This window comes from Clinocottus analis, unplaced genomic scaffold (genome assembly GCF_023055335.1).
Source record: "Clinocottus analis isolate CAN_PGR_092001 unplaced genomic scaffold, fCliAna1.0.p SCAF_4, whole genome shotgun sequence".
In the NCBI taxonomy this organism is placed as follows: Eukaryota; Metazoa; Chordata; class Actinopteri; order Perciformes; family Cottidae; genus Clinocottus; species Clinocottus analis.
In genome coordinates, this window is record NW_027176153.1 from 12,453,048 (window position 1) to 12,473,047 (window position 20,000).

Consider the following 20,000-nt stretch of genomic DNA (forward strand, 5'->3'; position numbering starts at 1 on the left):
GTGGACTCACGGGTTGGTGCTGCTGAAGATGAAGAAGGCGCTGCCCACCGGGATGGGCGGAGTCTTTTCTTTGATGCTGAGCTCCGACAGCCTCAGAGGGCGGGGCCCTGACGGGACTTCTGGGAGAACGCCATTATTGTCGTCATCATCGCAAGCTAGGAACAAAGCTGGAATTATTGCCAATTATTAATCTATCTAATCTTATTTTATCTAATCTTATCTAATTATTTATTTCTAATTATATCCCTCTTCTGATGAAAACAGTCCTTCAGTTGTTTTTGTTGTTTCATTACTGGAGAAACCAAATTCAGTTTTTGTCGTTGTTACGGTATATGTGGTCCTTAAAATGAGACCTCCCTCAGAATTAATTAAGAACTGTATTTGATGTTAAATAAAGCTGTTCTCAGTACCGCAGGAACTTATAGTCTTCCACATCGTTAAATCTTGTCAGTAAAAAGCTGAAATTTGTGCCACAATTCTAACTCAACTGTTGGTGGTGAAATAACAAAGGAGACCTCTGATTTGTGTCATTTTTTAAAACCTCTAGTCAATCACAACACCATGAAATCTGATAAATTGATGGATTACTGTGGCCCCTCACCTAACTTAAGACAAGTGCCACTCTGACTGTCATGTTTTCATCTTGCCGGTCCAGCGGCTCCCTTGTGTTTCCTGCTTCCCTGTCCTCTCCTGTGTGCCTCTAACCTGTCTGTCTGTCTGAAAAGGAGGCGTGTCCATTTCTTCCTCCTCCTCCTCCTGGGTGGAGGCTGCAGGAACAGCTGACGGCAATCTACCATCAGAGTCTGCAGTATATCAACCCGGATCTTCCTGCCAGTCACCGCTAGAAAGTTTCGTCACCTTAGTGGTATTTACGAATTCGGGCCACCTGTTGTTTTTTTTTTACTCTTAATCTGATTTCCTTGCTCACGCTGGTCTCTTTTTTCCCCTAGTATCCTGATTCTCTACCTGTCATCTGCCTGCTTGTCCACCACCGGATTCAACCCTGCCCTGTTCCATAGCTTTTGTTCATTTTTGTGCGTTAATAAATCCTTTTATTTTCCCCCTAAATCTTCTGTGACTCCCTTGTGCTGCTCTTGGGTCCAGATTCGGCACCCGGCTCCAAAACTTACCTGGAGAGTCGATGGCTGGATATGACTCCTTGCCTTCCTCCAGCAAGGCCTCTGCTGGCACCTACACATAGTGACCAGGTTTAGCGTCATAAAACGACTCAGATATATGTAGATAACGCACTTAAAGACAAAGTCTATTATGAGCACACTGTGCATGATTTATGCAGATAACTAGAGACAGTTTATTTTACCTTGGTCTCTTCGTCCTTAACGTCTATGATTTCCACTTTCTTCCTATCAGTGCTTATATCCCTGTGAGGGACGGATAAAACAGGAAGTAACTCACAAAGCAGAAGGCTTTTTTTCTGCCAAAAGAAAGTGGCTGTAACAAATGTGACAACTGTCTCTACAAACGAATTGACAGAAAATGGCAACAGAAATTAAAATGTGAATTATTTAAATGTTTAAAGCTGTACTTGGCACTGTTCTTCCTCTTCTTGGCCTCCTCTTCCTCCTTCTGCGCCGTGTTGAGGCTCTCCGCATCTGCCAGGTTGTCAACGGCGATGGCCAAGAAGACGTTTAGCAGGATGTCTGGTCATGTGACTTTAGAAGAAAACACTGAGACGCATGAAAGACGCACCTGGGCTTTAATATGGAGACGACACTTTCTCACACAAGCAAGTGTGTGTGTGTGTGTGTGTGTGTGTGTGTGTGTGTGTGTGTGTGTGTGTGTGTGTGTGTGTGTGTTCAAAAGGATACAGTTTCCGCAGATGAAGAGGATGATGAAGTAAATGCAGACCACCATACCAGAGGAGGCTGGACCGCCGTACGCCATGATGCCATCGTACATCACCGTGTTCCAGTCTTCTCCTGTCAAGATCTGAAAATCCACAGCGAGAGTGAGACAGTTGCTCATAATGAGTGACATGCAAATCGTATCCGAACGAAGTGAACAAGGCCGAACGCTCACCTGGAACACAGTGAGCAGGGCCTGGGGGAAGTTATCGAACGTGCTCCTTTTGGTCACGGTCTCGTCAAAGTTGAACTTGCCCCCAAAGAGCTGCATGCCAAGCAGGGAGAAAATAATGATGAAGAGGAAGAGCAGCAGCAACAGGGAGGCGATGGACTTCATGGAGTTGAGCAAGGAGGCCACCAGGTTACTAAGTGAGGCCCAATGACTAGAGAAGAAGAAGAAGAAGTTTAAAGCAAGTTAATGAAACGCACAGAAGGCCAAACACAAGGCGTAATGAGGGGAACATGAAGTGATGATAATATTGGTTGGACAAGCCATGAAACCCACATTCTCCTGCGTATTGACTAGGCTGTTTGTTTGTTTTTGCTCACCGTGTAACCTTGAAGATCCTAAGGAGTCGTACGCAACGGAAAACGGAGATGCCCAGCGGAGACATGAAGGCCAGCTCCACCAGGATGGTCTCCACGATGCCTCCGCACACCACGAAACAGTCAAAGCGGTTAAACAGGGACACAAAGTACGCCTGCAGCCCGAGACTGTACATCTTCACGAGCATCTCCATCGTGAACATTGCCAGGAGAACTTTGTTGGCGACGTCTGGAGAGAAGAGGGCTTACTTTAACAGCAAATCATCGAACATGTCACAGTTGAACAAAAGTCAAGAAGGAACTGATGGGGATGCATGTTTCATGAAACCTGAACAGAAGAGAATAAAGCAAGACAAGATACCCTGTACTTTGGTGAGCCAGTCCGGCTGGTTGTAGTGCTCAGAGGCGATGGTGAGGGTGTTGAGGAACACCAAGATGATGACAAGCCAGTAAAACGTCACGGACTTCACGGCTGCTCGACACTTTCTGCGGCAGAAACGGTTCCACCGTCGAGACTGGCGACTGACAGACAAATTGTTCCACTTTAGGATCAATCAGCAGGATATGTGAGGCCAAAATTAGAAGAATTCACTTAAAAACTTGCGTTTCTTTAGTGGATCATTCTATTAGATCTAACTAATTTTGGAATGAACTGTTCTGACTTGTTGTGTATGTATTTGAATATGCTACACATGAAATAACGTGAAAGCACAGTATCACTGTAAAATACCGGGTGGATGTTAGGTGAGAAAACGGGAAAAAAACACAATGATGAAACATCAGGATAAAGACTGATTGGTCAGACATAAAACATAACAGACATCGGATGAAAACATTTGGGATCTGAAGTTGGAGATAAGAATGAGTCATGCAAGATGAGTTTGAATCCAATAAATTACTGACGGTGTCAACCATGCAGTGTCATACAGTACCACGGTACTAACCTGAACTTTGACTTAGTAATTTTTTGACTGCGGAGGATAAAGGATGAGGCAACTTTAAATAAATTTGCAACATATGTAATTGCCCTTTGTGAACCTTTTTTTATTGGCTCATCACAGCAACAAGACTGTATTTCACACTCACCATAGCGGACCACAGCAGGGTGACTTGTTTTCCTCTCCGTTGTGATTTTCTGTGTTTGCCGACTCTGTCTCACTGGGCATGCTCGCTGTGGTATCCCACACCCACACACACACACACACACACACACACACACACACACACACACACACACACACACACACACACACATAGGAAAAGTAAGTTGAGACCATAAGGTGCTAAGGTAACAAAAAAGTTTAGAACATACAAACTGCGCACTAAAGGAAACAGCTTTCAACAATAAAATTCTAATTACTTTCCTTTTGCCTTTTTTCCTTTTGCCTTGGTTCCTTTTCGTAAAGCACAATTCTCTCATTTAGAATTATAATAAACTGAAACTATTATAAGCTTCAACTGAAAAATGTTACTTCACTTTAGAAAAAACTGCTGAAAAGATATTAGCTGAAATTGTATCTGTCCCTCATGTTTCACAAAACTCGGAGGTCAAGCTAAACCCTGGGAAAAGAAAATGCAGGTGTAAATATAAAGTTCTGGGTGACTCCTCAGAGTTTAGCATTAATTAATAATGAAGCAAGTGTTTTCTAAATTACAGAATATTATCGTTCTCGAAGAAAAAGTGTGACAACATCCAAAAATATGAATTCTAAGCATAGATGAAGTCACAGTGAGTACATGCTGCCAGACCTGAGTCAAATTGGACTTATTCAATCATTTTAAAACCATTTACTGATTGGAACTATCAGAACATGAATATTGTTCCTCTTATAAAAGAGTTTAATTGTTAAATGTTGAATCTATTTTAGTACTGACTTCATTGTCCAGCTGATTCATTTGATCAGACTATTTGTTCCAGGTCTGTATGCTGCAACACGTCGTTGTATAGTCACAGGGTTACAGTATGTTGGAAACCATATATACTACATGCTTAACATATTGTCTTTATAAATGACAAATGAAAGGAAAATGATGATGATTGGATGAGAGATCTGTACACAAATACTTTGACAATTCTGTTTACTCCAGACCCAAAATATTGTTAACGTGAACTAACATTAACTGAAAACCTTATTATTATGTTTTACTATACATTACAAGGTGTTTCAGGAGTTCAGGTGTTTAAACTGATGGCTGGCAAATAGTTTAAGAAGTCTAAGAAGTGTCTGGAAACATCTAATTTCACACAAAATCTGCATCCTTTCCATAAGGCTTTGACCATGACCTGCATTATTCATTCAAAGTCATAGTTTTTTATATCAGGACTCACATCTATGTTGCAACAGAGAAGTACATTACAATTTAATTTGAAAAGCATTGTTTTTACTGTATCTTTTAACACTTAAAAGTGCTAACGCTAAACATAACACAAATTCACATGGTGATCTGTCTCGTGTGAGCGTGTTTTTCGTAACATTCGCGCCATCATTCCTTAAAGCGCCATTTCCCATAATTTGCTATTCGGTACACATCCCCCTCCACTGTGACATGGAGGTTGGAGCACATTTCCCCTTCATCAGCTTCTCATCTGTTGTAGAACACAAAGTGTGGATTAATTTCACTAGAAGGTTTTGTGTGCCGCTCGGGGACAATGGTAAGCAAATTAAAAAGGAGGTATTGATAATTGATGATGAGGCACAGGTGCTCTATGACGTGGATTTGCTAAAGATGAGGATGGCAAGGATTAGACACTGATTAATGCGACAGAGGGCATGCAAACACAAAAGCACAAACAAAAGCAGAAGCAAAGCACATGCAAGCATGAACTGTCCCTTTATGAACATGCACCAAAAGACGCACACTCTCAGACACTCAGGCGCACACAAACGCATTTACCCTGTGTCTCTGTGGACTGAGTGAACCAGCCAAACTTTCCTTTCTTCTTCTCAGTGAGGTCAGCCAGCGTGACCCCTTGGCGTTACCCACATGCAGTTCACACAGCCAGACAGCAGAGGAAGCAGTGAGTCAGTACGCGGCAGAACAAGAGAGAGAGGAATGTACAACAGAAGACGGCTGCAGTACAAACTATAGCACAGACACAGCTACCATGTCCAGGAAAAAGGCTAGCAAACAAGTGTGCAGGGCATACAGGAATATCCTCTAGCCATAAAACACTATATTGTGCTACTAAAGTAAATCATTCACTGCTAACAGGAAGAGGATTGACACACAACAGGAAAGAGAAAGGTTAAAGAGACGATACCGGAAAGGAATTAGCTGCTTAGTGTTCACATGAGCATAGAAACTCACAGCTTAGTTTATACAGATACTTGTGAACTGAAATGTAATTTTAGAGTGTAGAAAGTTGTTTAAATGTACTGAATAACAGCTAGGCTCATATGTATTCGCTGAATGCAGATATACCGGTATTGGCTTTTATGCCAGCCAATAAATAACAAGAAACTGCAGTAAATTCTTTGAGGTACGTATCATGCTCATAATTCTTTAAAAACTAACAATACTATATTGACCTAAAGAAATCCTCTCTGTTGGGAATAATTTCATTAACAATGAATACAATATTAAACTGAAAAGGATTAACAGTAAACACAACTTTAGAAAGAAAAAGATAGAAAGCAAAGAAGAGAAAAACTGCTCGCAAAAAAAAAGGAGAAGCTATAAATACAGAAAATGCAGAAAGGGGAAAAAGAGGGAGAAAAAAAAACTAATGTTAGCAACAATCTACAGACAGGTTTTTTTTTTACAAGGCACACAGTCGCTGCAGGAGTTAAGGAGAGAAAGTTAGCGTGTGGCCTCGGGTGTCTACAGCAGCAGCAGAGGTAGAAGCAGAGCAATTACTGGAGGATGTAAAAACTGACAGCTACATATGCACTGACCGCACTGTGAGTGGTTTAAAGGCACCGGAGCAGTGTGGCAAAACCTGCCACCCACGCGACCCACAATGCAACCCTACCGCCAACAATTGGATCTGAGAGTCACATGTATAATGTTACAAGTTGCTCATGAAGCCTCAAGCCGCCCCCATCCTATTAAACAACATATATTTGTGATTTTAAAAAAGGCAGTTATTGACTTGTAACATAAAGTATCAGCAAACCTAGTAATCAATCAGTATGAAACTGAAAAGCCTGAGAGGAGAATACTCATTAACGTCACCACTTTGAGAGAAGTCAATGACGGTGAGGTCAGATATTAATGTGTAAGTCATTTCAGCAGCTTCAAACCGAGACACGGACTTAAAGAGAGAAACAGAGAGCAAACTATGCGAGAAAAGGTTATTGAATGTATGAGGAAAATTGTTCTACATTTTCTTAAAAAGATATGATATCCTTGTGAATTGGATGCATCAAGCATTGGGACAACTGGTCATTTCTACAGGCGTGTAAATGATCCACTTTTCTTCATCATTCTATCGTCTGTGTGAGTGATGGGGACATTTAAACAGAGACCTGCATGGCAGCACTCTTCTGCACTCGCACAGTGCTCCAGGAAGGTCGTCCCCAATGCATGAAAACTCCTCTTGAATATGTTGCTCTGGATGTGTGGGATTGTAGCCATATAGAACATTAAACTAAATGTGGTATTTGCAAAACACACAATTTCAAAGTTAATTGATAACTCTGCTGAGTGGACGCTGAGTGGATAACAGCGAGCAAGACTATCAGTGCACAAACTGCTGCACCGATCTGCCACCCAGTGCAACTTAATCAAATTACTGAAGTCAATCCTCATTTGAACTGTAGAGACAAAGAACTTGTCTGCAGCAGCCCCCTTTTAATTGACTGTACCCGTCAAAAGATGAGTCAGAAGGGCTCGCCTGAATTGATTATCAGGTTATTTAAATACTGTACTCGATGCTTTTTCATCGTAAAAATCCACACAGGCTGCAGACATTCAGTTCCCACAATAAGCCTCCTCCAGATCAGAATAAGCAATCTCTCATATGTATACACACACACACACACACACACACACACACACACACACACACACACACACACACACACACAGACGAAACCAAATGTCCACAGTGTTGTCATGGCAACTGAACACACAAGGCCACATCAGTAGAACAGACCGAAAATCATGGCACTGCTGTCGCCCACTTTCTTTGTGCTACCTCAGAGGTCGCCACCATGGTGATGTCACAGTTTTCACTGTCTCTGTAGCGCCATCCTGAAGAGAGTTGTCCTTTGAGAATCCAGTGAGCAGCACATGTGGTTGTGTTGCAACATAAATGGGTTCAGCCTAACTTGCAGAGAGTTCATGTCTGCACTGATCAAGAGATAATAATGAGCATCTATAAGAGCAACACATTGATGTAATGTGCAACATTTATGACTATAAACAGTGTGATTCTGCAGCACTGGTTCACATACATGTTCGGGAGGCAAACAGAAGGAACAGCAGGAAGTATATATTTATATTGTTGAAATAATTAATGGAAGTAATTCAAAATGTAAAGGTATTGTAAAATAGCAAAACAACACAAAGTACAGCATTATGTTTGCTTCACTCAATAACAACTCATTTAGCCAGACAACATGTCAGATTACCTCTTTTTTTTTAGTGCAATAACTGTTTTTTGAACTGATTCCTTACTGTAGAAATGACCTGTTTTACCAAACTGCCTAACCTGGAGAAAGATCTATTGTATTGAACGCATCGCTGTATAGTGACATTCACGTGTAGTCTACAATCTAGTGGAGCCAGAGCAAGAACATGTCCTTTATGATACATGAAAGTCAAAGCACCGGTGAGCTAGTCCAAGTGGAACAACAACAGAGAGATGAGTAATGGTTTGCCTAGCTCACCTGCCTCCTTTTCACTTTCAATGAGAATAAGAGACATGCAACATTATTTAAAGGCAGAAGGGCTTAAGACTTGGCTTAACTCTCAGTTATGTTTGCATCTTTCAGAGGCACAAAATTGATTAAATTCAGAGAACTCACGGTTACGTTTGCCCTCCTCGTCCCCCTCCTCCTCGTTCTCAGGGTCAATGTCCTCTGCCTGGGTGATCCAGTCCAGGTAGCCCTTCAGGTCTTCCTCTAACTGCTGCTTCTCACGTAGCTTCTGGAAATCTCCTCGAGCCTTGGCCTTCTCTCGCTCTTTGGAAAACTCTCTGGACAGGGCAGAGCACAACCTGTGTCAAACCTGATTCAGATGACACTGTACTGGATCAGAACAAAACCCACTTTTCTGAACCTGCTTATCCTCTTCAGGATCACAGACCTGATAATCATAATTATAGCGCATTGAACCATTTCATACAGCGTCTGAAAATATTAACAGGACTTTTTGTCTTGTGCACATCGCAAAAACAAACAAAAGTACCCTCAACACCTACCCGCTCAACACACCCAAAACCAAGTTGAGAACAAAGAAGGATCCAAAGATGACCAGACTGACGAAGTAGACCCAGGGCAGCTCGAAGCCCATTGCATCGTTCATCTGAAACACAAGAAGAGAAGGAGAAATCATAGACATAGTTTCTATATATATTTTGGTTCATAATTGTGCATACATTCAGTTTTTGTATTCTAAAATTGCAATTAATTCCTGTTTTATAAAAAGTATTGTAGGACAACTTCTCATAATTGTACAAAGAACAGCATAATTCTACCAAATGTAGTTTAGGTTGACAGTATTAGCAGTATTAATGTCTGGCTAATGAGCTGGCATGATGCCGCGTGTTGACTGTTTGTCACAGCTTGTGCAGAGGCAGTGTAAAGTCCATCACGTCTTTCAGAGGGGAGATCTACAGAGAGCTACAACTAAAGGTGGAGCAGGACCTGTGACCACTAGAGGGCACCACGTGAGAGACAAGTGGAGGAGGAATGATGACTTGTCTTTTAGTAATGAGGAGGCGATACCCCTCTACAGAGCTAAAAAGTGTTTTAACACACTTCACACTTGACTTTTCATTGTCCCTACATGCAAGCAATTCTACTTAAAACTCCTAAACGCACACCAGTTGGCATGGAAGAGACAACCCAACGCTACAACTCTGCCTTCAGCAACACAAGTCAGTCCAGATATTGAATTTCTGTGGTAAAGGTCAGAGGTCTCTCTGTCTATCCGTCCTGCTATCCTCCTTTACGGTTTGTCTCGGTTTGTTTCAGCACCTTCACAGCAGTATTAGCATGGGATTGCCATGGTAACACAAGCTGAAGCAAAGAGTCTGCGAGGGAGAGAAAGGACGACACACCAAGGTTCATTATTTCATAGACGAGGGTCTTCTTCAATAACAGGATGTGGGTGGATTCTGATTAAAACTCATTCTGAGTTGTGCTTCAATGCTGAGTGTTTTGGCTAATTAAAAGCTTTTGTGGATTATTTTTTTTGCTTATGAGAAGCTGAAGGTTTTGAAGTGAGCTTGGATTTTTCTTTTTTTATGTTATCAACTAAAAGAAGGGCAACAGTTCAGGCTACAGCTCTCCATGAGGACTGCTTTGTATATCAGCTTGAATATTGCAGCAGACAGAAACCAAATGTTTTCTTGAGGTGACCTCAACGCTTGTAGACTGCAGATCTCAGTTAAACTTTGTAATTTATCATAAGACATCATTATTGTGATTATGGCCTGTTTGAAATAATACTTTATTCCACTGATCTTAATTGTTGTCCGTGTTACATAACAAATTATGAATAATAATGAAATGGTAATGTCATATGTAAAGCACTTGTTGAAAGAGGCTGTGCAAAGAAACTTGCCTTGCATAATACATCTACATCCCCATCATCATATCACACTTATGTCACTTATTTCATAACTTCAATACATTGGAGTACTACTATCGCTTAAAATATATCCTTATATCATTTAAAATGAGGATATTTCCTTTTTTAACAAATAAAGCAACAATTGTCTCCTTGTTTTCATCCTTTACCTTAAACATGTTCAAGATGAAACATAGTTTTACAGTAACAGTATTTTACCAGGTTTTGTCAAAATCAAAGTGACACACGTGGATTATGAACTCAAATTATGGCTCCATTTCAGCTTCATGAGAGTCTTAATGCAGAGTGCCGGTTACCCAGTAGAGGACGTCGGTCCAGCCCTCCATGGTGATGCACTGAAACACGGTGAGCATGGCAAACAAAAAGTTGTCGAAGTTGGTGATGCCGTTGTTGGGGCCTTGCCAGCCCTCTTTGCAGGACGTGCCGTTGAGCAAGCAATGGCGGCCGTGACCTGAGACCGCACACGGCGTGGCCTCTTCTTCCACCAGGGCACCTGGAGGCACAGAGTCAGACCGAAGATCAACTAATACACAGATAAAAAAAAGCCATCTGCTTTAAATACTTCTTTTCTGAATATTTGTTACAGCACTGCCATTGTAAAACTGGTCTTAATCAAAGTGTTTATCATCTCCTTACACTGGTTATCCTCCACATTGTCTTAGCCTCCTACTACCGTTTAATTCTTTTGACTGTATTCTTTTGTCAAAATTGCACTTTACTTGTCTCCTGCTCCCTTTATCTCATGTCCTGTAAGAGCAAGTTGATTTGAATTTTTCTGGAAAAAGCTTCCGATTAATGAAGATCATTATAGTTGTAATAATTACTCTACAAAGAGAGAATAACATCCAGTTATTTAAGCTTATCACAGTCAGACCACACCAAACAGACCAGCAGTTCATATATAAAGTCCTTTAGGTTACATTTCAATACTAAATGTCTCGTCATCATGCGAATATTAGAATATAACCATTACAGACACACATGTAGAGTCAATGAGCGCAGAACATGTTCAACTTCCCCTCCTTGTTCAAATACACACCAAGCACGCTTTTACACACAGATTGACACTTGTTTTGGAGTGGACACGCGTATGAAGACCACTAGCGACAGTAAGTGCTTTGCTGACAGCAAAGAGAGCAGACTCGAGAGGGGATTAAAGGGAGCTTCCAACTCGCTCAGTCATGAACTCTCAACTAAAGTCTGCAATGCTTCTGCTCACGTCCACAAGCAAACGCATCAAAACCGATCGGAGCGAGAAAGCGAGGGTGAGGAGAAGAAAGGTGTGTAAAAGTGAGGGGGAAACAGAGAGGGATCCGCCATGTTGTATTTTGATACGGCCCACACATAACGTGTGTGTAAGTATGTACTGTATATACACTTTGTGCATGTGAAAGTCTAAGATTAATTTGACTGATAGCATTATTCATTACAAATGCTCGATAGGTATTGCGATATTATCGTGAATTAATTTGCCCACGATAATCACATGGTAAAATATCTGATAGTGTAAAAGCCCTCGTTTGAAGCAATGCTAGCGTAAAGGTCAAGCCTGTTTACATAATAGTCAGATATTAGTCATCAAATCACTGGCTTTAATCCACCCATCTGTTGTTCTGTCCTGCCTTCAGCAGCTTGCCACCATACAGTCACAGAACATGTGTCCAATCATTCACGAGGATTAACTCATGTATAGATGAGACGTATCCTCCGGCCATTCTGAGGTTGGACATCCACTCCGGGTTTAGAAGATAGAAAATTGAATAAATTGCATAAAATGTACATGTTCTCATGGCTGAAAGCGCTGACACGCCAAAATTAAAACAAAATCATATTAAACATATAAAGAAACCCGGGACAGGAGGCACTAGCATACCTGTGTTTATCACGTAGCATGTTGCATGCATCTTGCCGATGAAGAGCTCCAGCCCGATGATGGCGTAGATGATGATAACAAAAAGGACCAGCAGAGCGATGTGAAGCAGGGGAACCATGGCTTTAATAATGGAGTTTAAAACCACCTGTAAACCTGCAAATGGAGCACATGACAGAAATATAATTATTGTTGGTTTGTACCCAGGAGTTCCTAAATTTGAAGTGCCATCCATATGAGAAAAGCAGCAACAGTATGTTCCTTATTTTATTTCATGAACAAAACTTGGAAATGTGTTTATGTCACCAACAATATACATCTACGCTCGACGCTCGATGCTGAAAAACCTCTTCTGAAAAGTGGTCAATATATATATATATATATATATATATATATATATATATATATATATATATATATATATATATATATATATATATATATACATATATATATATATATATATTAAGGTAATAATATAGTATATATATATATATATATATATATATGTGTTGTCTACATTAGAAAGCAGAATACCAGTAACTCAAACTAAAAGAGCAGAATATTTCATCTAGTTTGTTTTTTAATAAACTGACATTAGCCTTGACATTCTCCTCCTTATCTCCAGAAACAGGCGTCAACTTACAATTATGAATATTACTTATTCTTTTCTTACACAAAGCTATCCGTCGTTGTCCTCATGATATCACCGAATACACACAAAAGCCAACGAACCGAACTTCATGGCTTTAACAAACAAGCCAAAATATCTTAATTAAACTGAACATACCAAACTGCAGAGTCAAATGTTAAAACATATTAGAACTGAAAATGTCGTCGAAGCTCAGTTCATCTTTCCCGGAGGTCCTTTCCTTCCTGAGACCAGTGGATAATACATTGCTATGGCAACGCAGACACATTAGGGCAACTTCATATTCAGGTCAAATATGAGGGGGACTGAAATAGTGAAGGAAGCCGTATCTCCTGATCTATTCTTTGCAGGATGGAAGTTTTCTTTTTTAATATGTTAGCAGATTGGAGAACATTTGCTTCAATATATTGACTCGGACTGAGACTATTATCTTATGTTAGAGTCTGTCCCCCAAAAAAATATTAGTTACCTTAATACTGTTCATTATCTACAGCAGTTTGACAATACAATGTGACCAGAGACCCCCAGAGACTGGGGTTAATGGAGCTCCATGTATAAAGCTTAGCACACATAGCGCCACTCGACCAAGTGAGTCAAGTTGCACAAGTGTTGCACGATTATTATTGGGGATTCATTTTCTGTTTTTCTACACAGCATTGAAAGTAAAATCCAGCAATACTCGATGGCAAAGGAGGCATAGACAAGTACCGCTACTGAATAAATACATGAATAAATCAATCAATGCAGAGCACAATAAAATGATGTATTGGCTTTGGACAGTGTGTTTATTTGAGAAACCAGACCACGAAGATTTGGGACAGCTTTCGTTATCCTGCAATATCCGTTAAAGCTAAGAGCAGTCATTGCAATAACATGTGATGACTTTTCTGAGTGCTAAAAAAATAAAGTGCTCTCTGCAAAGATTTAAGTTTGCGGATATCTATTCTACTAGATATTAAAATGCGCTGTCACAAAGATGGGACACAGCGGGGGTCCTATCCCCAACCCTGGCTTTAGAGGTGGGGGGCTGCGACCACACAAGCTGAGCACAGTTCTTTTAGGGCCGGCTAATGCACGCCAACCGTACTTCCCAGAGGAGGAAACTCTCTGGGCATTTGGTGACTTAAGTTGTTCACCTCAGATGGTGTGGGGGAGATCCACAGCATTGCATCTCAGCAATCAGGCCGGACCCAGCTCATTAGGTTCATCAGTTTTTTTCTTGTTAGGGTTCACAGGTTCACTTTTGTTGACTGATTTCAAGACTATGGAGTTGTGTACACACTTATATTTGCCTCTCTTGTGAGCTGTATGAACACAATGCTTTTCATTATTGTTGTCAGTAGCCTATACCAAGAATTTGGTGACCTGGGCCCATTTCCAATGTCTCATATCCAGGTTGGGTTAAAGGTCCTGATTAAAGGTCTCAATAAATGTGCAAGTCAAGAGACGAGGACAAGTAACTGAAGTCTCCACTGCTTAAGAGCTAAAAGCAGCTCAGTGTTAACTCACTAGGAACTCCAGAGACAAGGCGAAGGGGTCGTAGCACGCGGAAAGCTCGGAGGGCCTTGACATCAAACCCCCCAGGTTTGCCTCCAGACTGGCCGCCAGAATCAGCGTCTTTGGTTATCATCTCCAGAACCACACTGAACAACCTGATGGAGAGGAGGGAGGGAAACGGGAGGAGCGCGGTGACAGAGAGGTCATGAAAACAGAGCAAAGCAAGAGGCAGAGACATGTGTCCTCTTTGTACCTGTCTCTGTGTGCATGCACCTGTGTGTGCAAGTGTGTGCTCACATGCTTTATGTGTGTGTCCTTCTATGTCTGTGCATATTTACCTTTAGTTTTTCACACCCCATCACAGTTTACATTATAGTCCTACTGGGGCCAGTTGGTCTACTGATCACTCCTAACAAGGCCATGACTGAATGTGTGTGCATACGTGTGTGTGTGTGTGTGTGTGTGTGTGTGTGTGTGTGTGTGTGTGTGTGTGTGTGTTTGTGTGCGTGTGTGTGTCTGTGTGTGTTTATGTTTTAAAATATTACTGCTATCTTGTTTCTGAATATTATGACAATGGAGAGCGGTGCTCAGCTAACTGTTGAGTGAGGTGCTCGTGTAATTCATATATGTTTGATTGAAAGTAAATGAGTGACCGTATGAGCGATGACGTGCGTCGTTAAAGTGTCTGTAAGAAATGTGTGTCTGTGTGTGTGTGTTTGCACGTGTGTGTCATGAGCTTACCCCACTATGACGATGACAAAGTCCAGCATGTTCCAGCCATTTCTGACGTATGAGTTTTGGTGCATGACCAGACCGTAAGCAATAATCTTCAGAAATGTCTCTATCGTGAAAATGATCAGGAAGGCATATTCTACTGTTTCCTGTGTGGACACAGGGAGAAAAGAGAAGAAAGAGAATAGTTTAGTCTCCTAACTTCACCCTAACTTTGCCCAAGGAATTCGCTGGGTGTTTGCCGAAAGAGGAGACAAAGAGGCGAGAAGGTATAAGACACAACAACAAAGACAATATCTCCCTATTTTCACAGTTGGCATGGCAACTGGTTTCCTTTTTTGTCAAAGCAAATGGAAAAGTTTCTTTGACTTGACTTTGATCAGATCCACAGTCTCCTGCTGAATAGTGTAGAATGATGTCGCCAATAAAGAACGCTCTCCTGGTATGTATCAAAATAATAATAAAATAGTTTCAGTGCAACTTCAATCCTGTTGCCAAAAGCTAAATAATTAACTAAACTAAAAACTATTAAAAGAAAAAACTTTTCTAACGCGTCAACAATCTAACCATTAAAACAAACAACTAGAATAATTAAACAATACTACTTGTGAGCAGAATAGTCAAGAAATCTTGTATCTCAGATTTGATTTGCACATCACCTCTCGAAGACATGCAGAGCGGAATAACAAAGGAAATAAATCATCTTTATAAACGCCATTTAACATATTCATAGTCATAGTGTTGTTGCTGATGCTGAAAGGACACCAAACATGTGATTTTTATTTTTAAATGTATGTTGTTTTAGGGTCAAACTGTAACATCCACAGAAAAAGAAACATTCAAACCCCCACACAAGAAGATCATTTTGTCAGCAAAGATAAAATTCAGAATTCAAGGTGTTCATCCAGCAGCCGCATCATGAGACATGTCAAACACTTTTTATGGAGGAATGTGGGTGGAGGAGACCTGTATGAAATTATAGCCTTCGTGCCTCGCTCCACATTATGCTGCAGTGACCCTCCTCACAAACAGCACAGGAAGTAATGCATTTTACATCAGTAGTTTGGACTAAAAGGAAGAGCTGGGTGCTTAACATGACCAGTGAGGATCACTGAAAAACTCAAAAGATGTCTCAGTATGACAGCGCTGTTCTCTAGGAAATATTGAGCATAAACAATAAAGCAATGACAAAGGAAGCATCTGAAATGGAGGTAAAATAAAATATTCCAGTGCCAAAAAAAAGAATATTTAATTTCAACAATCATAGTGTATGTCCTGCTGCATCATCAGCATGTTTCCATGGTAACACTGAATTTGGACATATCCACATACATCTATTTATTCAGCTTCCACATATATATTTCACTTTCTTTGTCTCTAACAGAAACACCTTTCATCTCGTCCAAAGCTCTCTCTTTCTCTCTGTGTCTCCCACACAAACTCCCTTTCTTTCTATCTGTGTCTCTCTCTCTCTCTCTCTCTCTCTCTCTCTCTCTCTCTCTCTCTCTCTCTCTCAATCCAAAAGGTTAGTGAGACGACAGGTTTAAGGAACATTAAGCAAAGCACTTCTCCCGTTGATTTTAAAAGGCACAAACACAAAAGGTGCGCACAAAGCTTACACAGACACATTCATGCCCACTGAAAGACACTGACAACAATGGTAACATGCACACATCAGACCTCACACCCACCCATGCGGGCAAGAGACCCGCAGTAGTACGCACACTTCTGAAAGGCAGCAAGCCAACCAGACAGACAGTTTTCGCACAGGGAATATAAACGCTCCTGGCAATGGTGACTTAGCCACAGTTAGGACGTGTAATGTAACAGACTACGGCTACATATATTGTTTGTTTATGCATTATGTATTTAAATGCTGATTACTTGTCATTGCATACAGGTACATGTCAGGTACAGACTTTAGAAGGCTTTTTTTTTCCTTCAATCAATTGAGCTGTGTAAGCCCTCACAATGTACATCAAGCGTGCAAACATTCCTAAACATCCTCGCGCCAAAGTTTGAGAGATGTCAATGTCGGTCCACAACTTTGGACCACAGAGTTTTTGCAGACAGTCATGGTCACCAGATGATGAATTATACTGACTTGGTGATCCTCTGACTTTCCGTCTACCAACACCATGAGTTTGAAATTGATAAGCTTCTGCAGGTGTCAAGTCATAAACTAAAAGTAGAGACTGTCTCACAATCGGTAGGAATGCCAATGGCATATTTTCAAAATATTATTTGAAGTAATTAAACATATTCCCGATGCTTAGTACATATGCAAAAATCACTTCTAAAGTCCTTTCATTCTGCAGAAAAGGCCCCATTGCTTTAGATCTCAGCCGTTACTTTTTTCATGTCTTTGTCTAACTTCTAACTGTTATCTGATGTAAACTGAGCGGTGTGTTTTTACAGTAGCTGGGTGATGACCTGTGAAGGTCAACAGGCACCACAACTCAGAGCTGTTTAACACTGATAAAGAAGCACACACACACACACACACACACACACACACACACACACACACACACACACACACACACACCTCCTCCATCCAACATTCTCTCTTCATCCTACTGTTGTTTGCATAGGTCTGAAATGTCCACTCCTCCACTTGAATAGCTGACAAACCGTGTGTGTGCATGTGTGTGTGTGTGTGTGTGTGTGTGTGTGTGTGTGTGTGTGTGTGTGTGTGTGTGTGTGTGTGTGTGTGTGTGTGTGTGTGTGTGCGTGTGTGTATCTGTTCAGCCCTCTGCATTCAGGTTGCGCCTGATAATCAACGTGGTTGTATCTTAAGAAGGGAGATTACTGCAGGACAATGGAGACAGCAAATAGAGCGGTTACATGATCTTACATACTGAATTACACACACACACACACACACACACACACACACACACACACACACGCACACACACACACACACACACACACACAATAAAAACAATGCACAGTGAAGAGTAAGCAATTACATTAGCACCTGACAAAAGTGCCAGGTGTTCAAAAACCAAATCAATAGAGAAAAGCTAAAATATTTGAAAGTTACTTTTTACACACATTTACAATCAGTAGACGCTGTCCCCCTGTAGTACACTGTATTCATAGGTTTTATGAAAAATACAAAGCAAAATAAACAGTTTTACGTTCAACCACCTCGCCCAAGAAGGAAAAAGAAAAGTGTGACACAATGAATCATGGAGATAAAAAACAGTTTTCAGAGGGCAGGTGCATGTGTGCAATGCTGTTAATGAGAACAAAAAACTCCATATTAAAAGTTTTCCTGTGAAAGGGCTGGATTATGGCTTTACTACGAAGCAGCTATGAAGACCTGTAATTACTGTGGTTAGCTATTCTGCATCATCGAAATATTTAACATTATTATAATTAATTCATATAAATACACTAACAATTCTTGTTTAAGCAGGTAGACAAAACAAATAAATGAAGAGGGAACTGCTCATATATTCTAAATTATATCATAATGCGTTATATTTTCAAAATAATCTAATTCAGCAAACGAGAAGACCCATCAGAAACTCATTTTGCACTGAAAGCCACAGTTTAGTGTTGTGCTCATATAACTTCCCCTCCTCCCTACAGGCTACAGGAGTGGATTTAATAAGTAGACAGAAAATAAATAGTCTTTGGCCTCTGCCCTATTACATACCTCCTGATGGCTTTAATACACGTGGCCTGATGTTACGTAATAAATATAAAATCTCTTATTTCTCACATGGGTTCCTGGATAGTATGTGAGTGCAGGCGTGTTAGAGTAACACGTGGTGCTGTGTGACATAGTTAGAGTGGGGTTGAGTGCTGACCAGGAGGTTTAAAGAGAAACACCCGAAACCCTGATAACCCTCTTCTCTAGACCTCCCTTTGTTCTGTTGAGGTGGAGACTGGTAAATGCAAGTCCCAGTGCCCACACTGGTATGATGAAGAGCGAGAAAGCTTTTATTTGCTTTTGTTTGATGTAAACTGCTTCCCAAAAGGATCAATTAAAAAATTCCAACTGTTTTTGTTTCCTTTGTCCAAACCCTGTGAAGTCAACGACACCAGTGCATCGCGGTAATCTCCTTCTGTGCTTGTGATACAGCTGTGATGGAGAAAACGTTGCCATGGAAATCAGGCTTTTTTTCATGTGTGGGCTGAGAAAGAGACTTGAAGTTGGGATACTCAAGACTACGGCCTCTTGTACTGCACACTGTCAGATAAATAGGAGTTTTATTTGATGCACTACACACTTTTAAAATAATACTTTAGCAATCTATAAAAAAAAAAACAGCAAGTGCCCTTGAATCTGAGCTGCACACATAAAGGTGAGTGACCAATGTTAAAGATCCTTTAAGTAGGTTTGATGAGGTCACATTTTGTATGATATAAACAGAGCATTCTTCTTACGTGTGTGTTGGTGGAGATTTTAAATACCATCGTTCCATTTAGACCATATTTAGACTTAAAATGAGCACACGTGTTTTTTGTATTTTTTACCTTGGATGTCAAGGTCTTTTTCTTTCAGTTTTTGCATCACGATCGCCCATTTACAGCTCCATTCAGGATCCACCCACAATGCCCAAATTTGGATTTACTAGCTTCAGCAACTAGCATCATGCCAACGAGTGGTAATCCCAAAGAATTGGCCTACAGGAAGTCCCTTAAGAAAACTATGGAAATGTCTATGAGCACTTCATGTTTTTCTACAGTCGTTATTTGTGAAAGCAGGAAGATAAAGTGCATTTGTGCTCCTTTCCCTCTTTAGCTTCCTTGGCTTTAAGATGTCAATACTAACCGCAGCACCACACCGGCCAAGGCACACATTACGAAGCAGCTTAACTGATTTAAGGAGGAGCAGTGCTTCCTGTAATCTCCCAAATCTCCTCTTTTGGGAGCCGGACAAGAAATTGTGGCTGCTGAAGCCAAGAGAGCTCACGGTCGCTGCACAGGGGACAGACAAAATGTCCAGATGATGTTTTTGGATTGGTAGAGGATGTGGAGCATGTTTTCAGTCAAGAGGAGTCAACTGTAAAAAAAAAAAAAAAAAAAAGTAAAAAAACACTCAAAATTGTGCCGATAA

The 20,000-nt window shown here is 40.8% G+C and overlaps 1 protein-coding gene across 4 annotated transcripts in view; it reads right to left on the reverse strand.

Moving 5' to 3' along the window:
* cacna1db (calcium channel, voltage-dependent, L type, alpha 1D subunit, b) overlaps positions 1-20,000 on the reverse strand; it is a 66,551-nt gene that overhangs the window by 23,353 nt on the left and 23,198 nt on the right. For all 4 annotated transcript variants that reach the window (XM_068597481.1, XM_068597480.1, XM_068597479.1 and 1 more), the window contains exons 4-20: positions 14,933-15,072; positions 14,204-14,346; positions 12,046-12,198; positions 10,469-10,665; positions 8,779-8,882; positions 8,384-8,553; positions 5,307-5,381; positions 3,498-3,582; positions 3,356-3,382; positions 2,773-2,933; positions 2,415-2,640; positions 2,041-2,248; positions 1,830-1,950; positions 1,547-1,661; positions 1,322-1,382; positions 1,131-1,191; positions 11-155 (exon numbers count right to left, since the gene is read on the reverse strand). In XM_068597481.1, the coding sequence (XP_068453582.1) occupies positions 11-155; positions 1,131-1,191; positions 1,322-1,382; positions 1,547-1,661; positions 1,830-1,950; positions 2,041-2,248; positions 2,415-2,640; positions 2,773-2,933; positions 3,356-3,382; positions 3,498-3,582; positions 5,307-5,381; positions 8,384-8,553; positions 8,779-8,882; positions 10,469-10,665; positions 12,046-12,198; positions 14,204-14,346; positions 14,933-15,072 (2,192 nt within the window). The remainder of the gene's footprint in view (positions 1-10; positions 156-1,130; positions 1,192-1,321; positions 1,383-1,546; positions 1,662-1,829; positions 1,951-2,040; positions 2,249-2,414; positions 2,641-2,772; positions 2,934-3,355; positions 3,383-3,497; positions 3,583-5,306; positions 5,382-8,383; positions 8,554-8,778; positions 8,883-10,468; positions 10,666-12,045; positions 12,199-14,203; positions 14,347-14,932; positions 15,073-20,000) is intronic.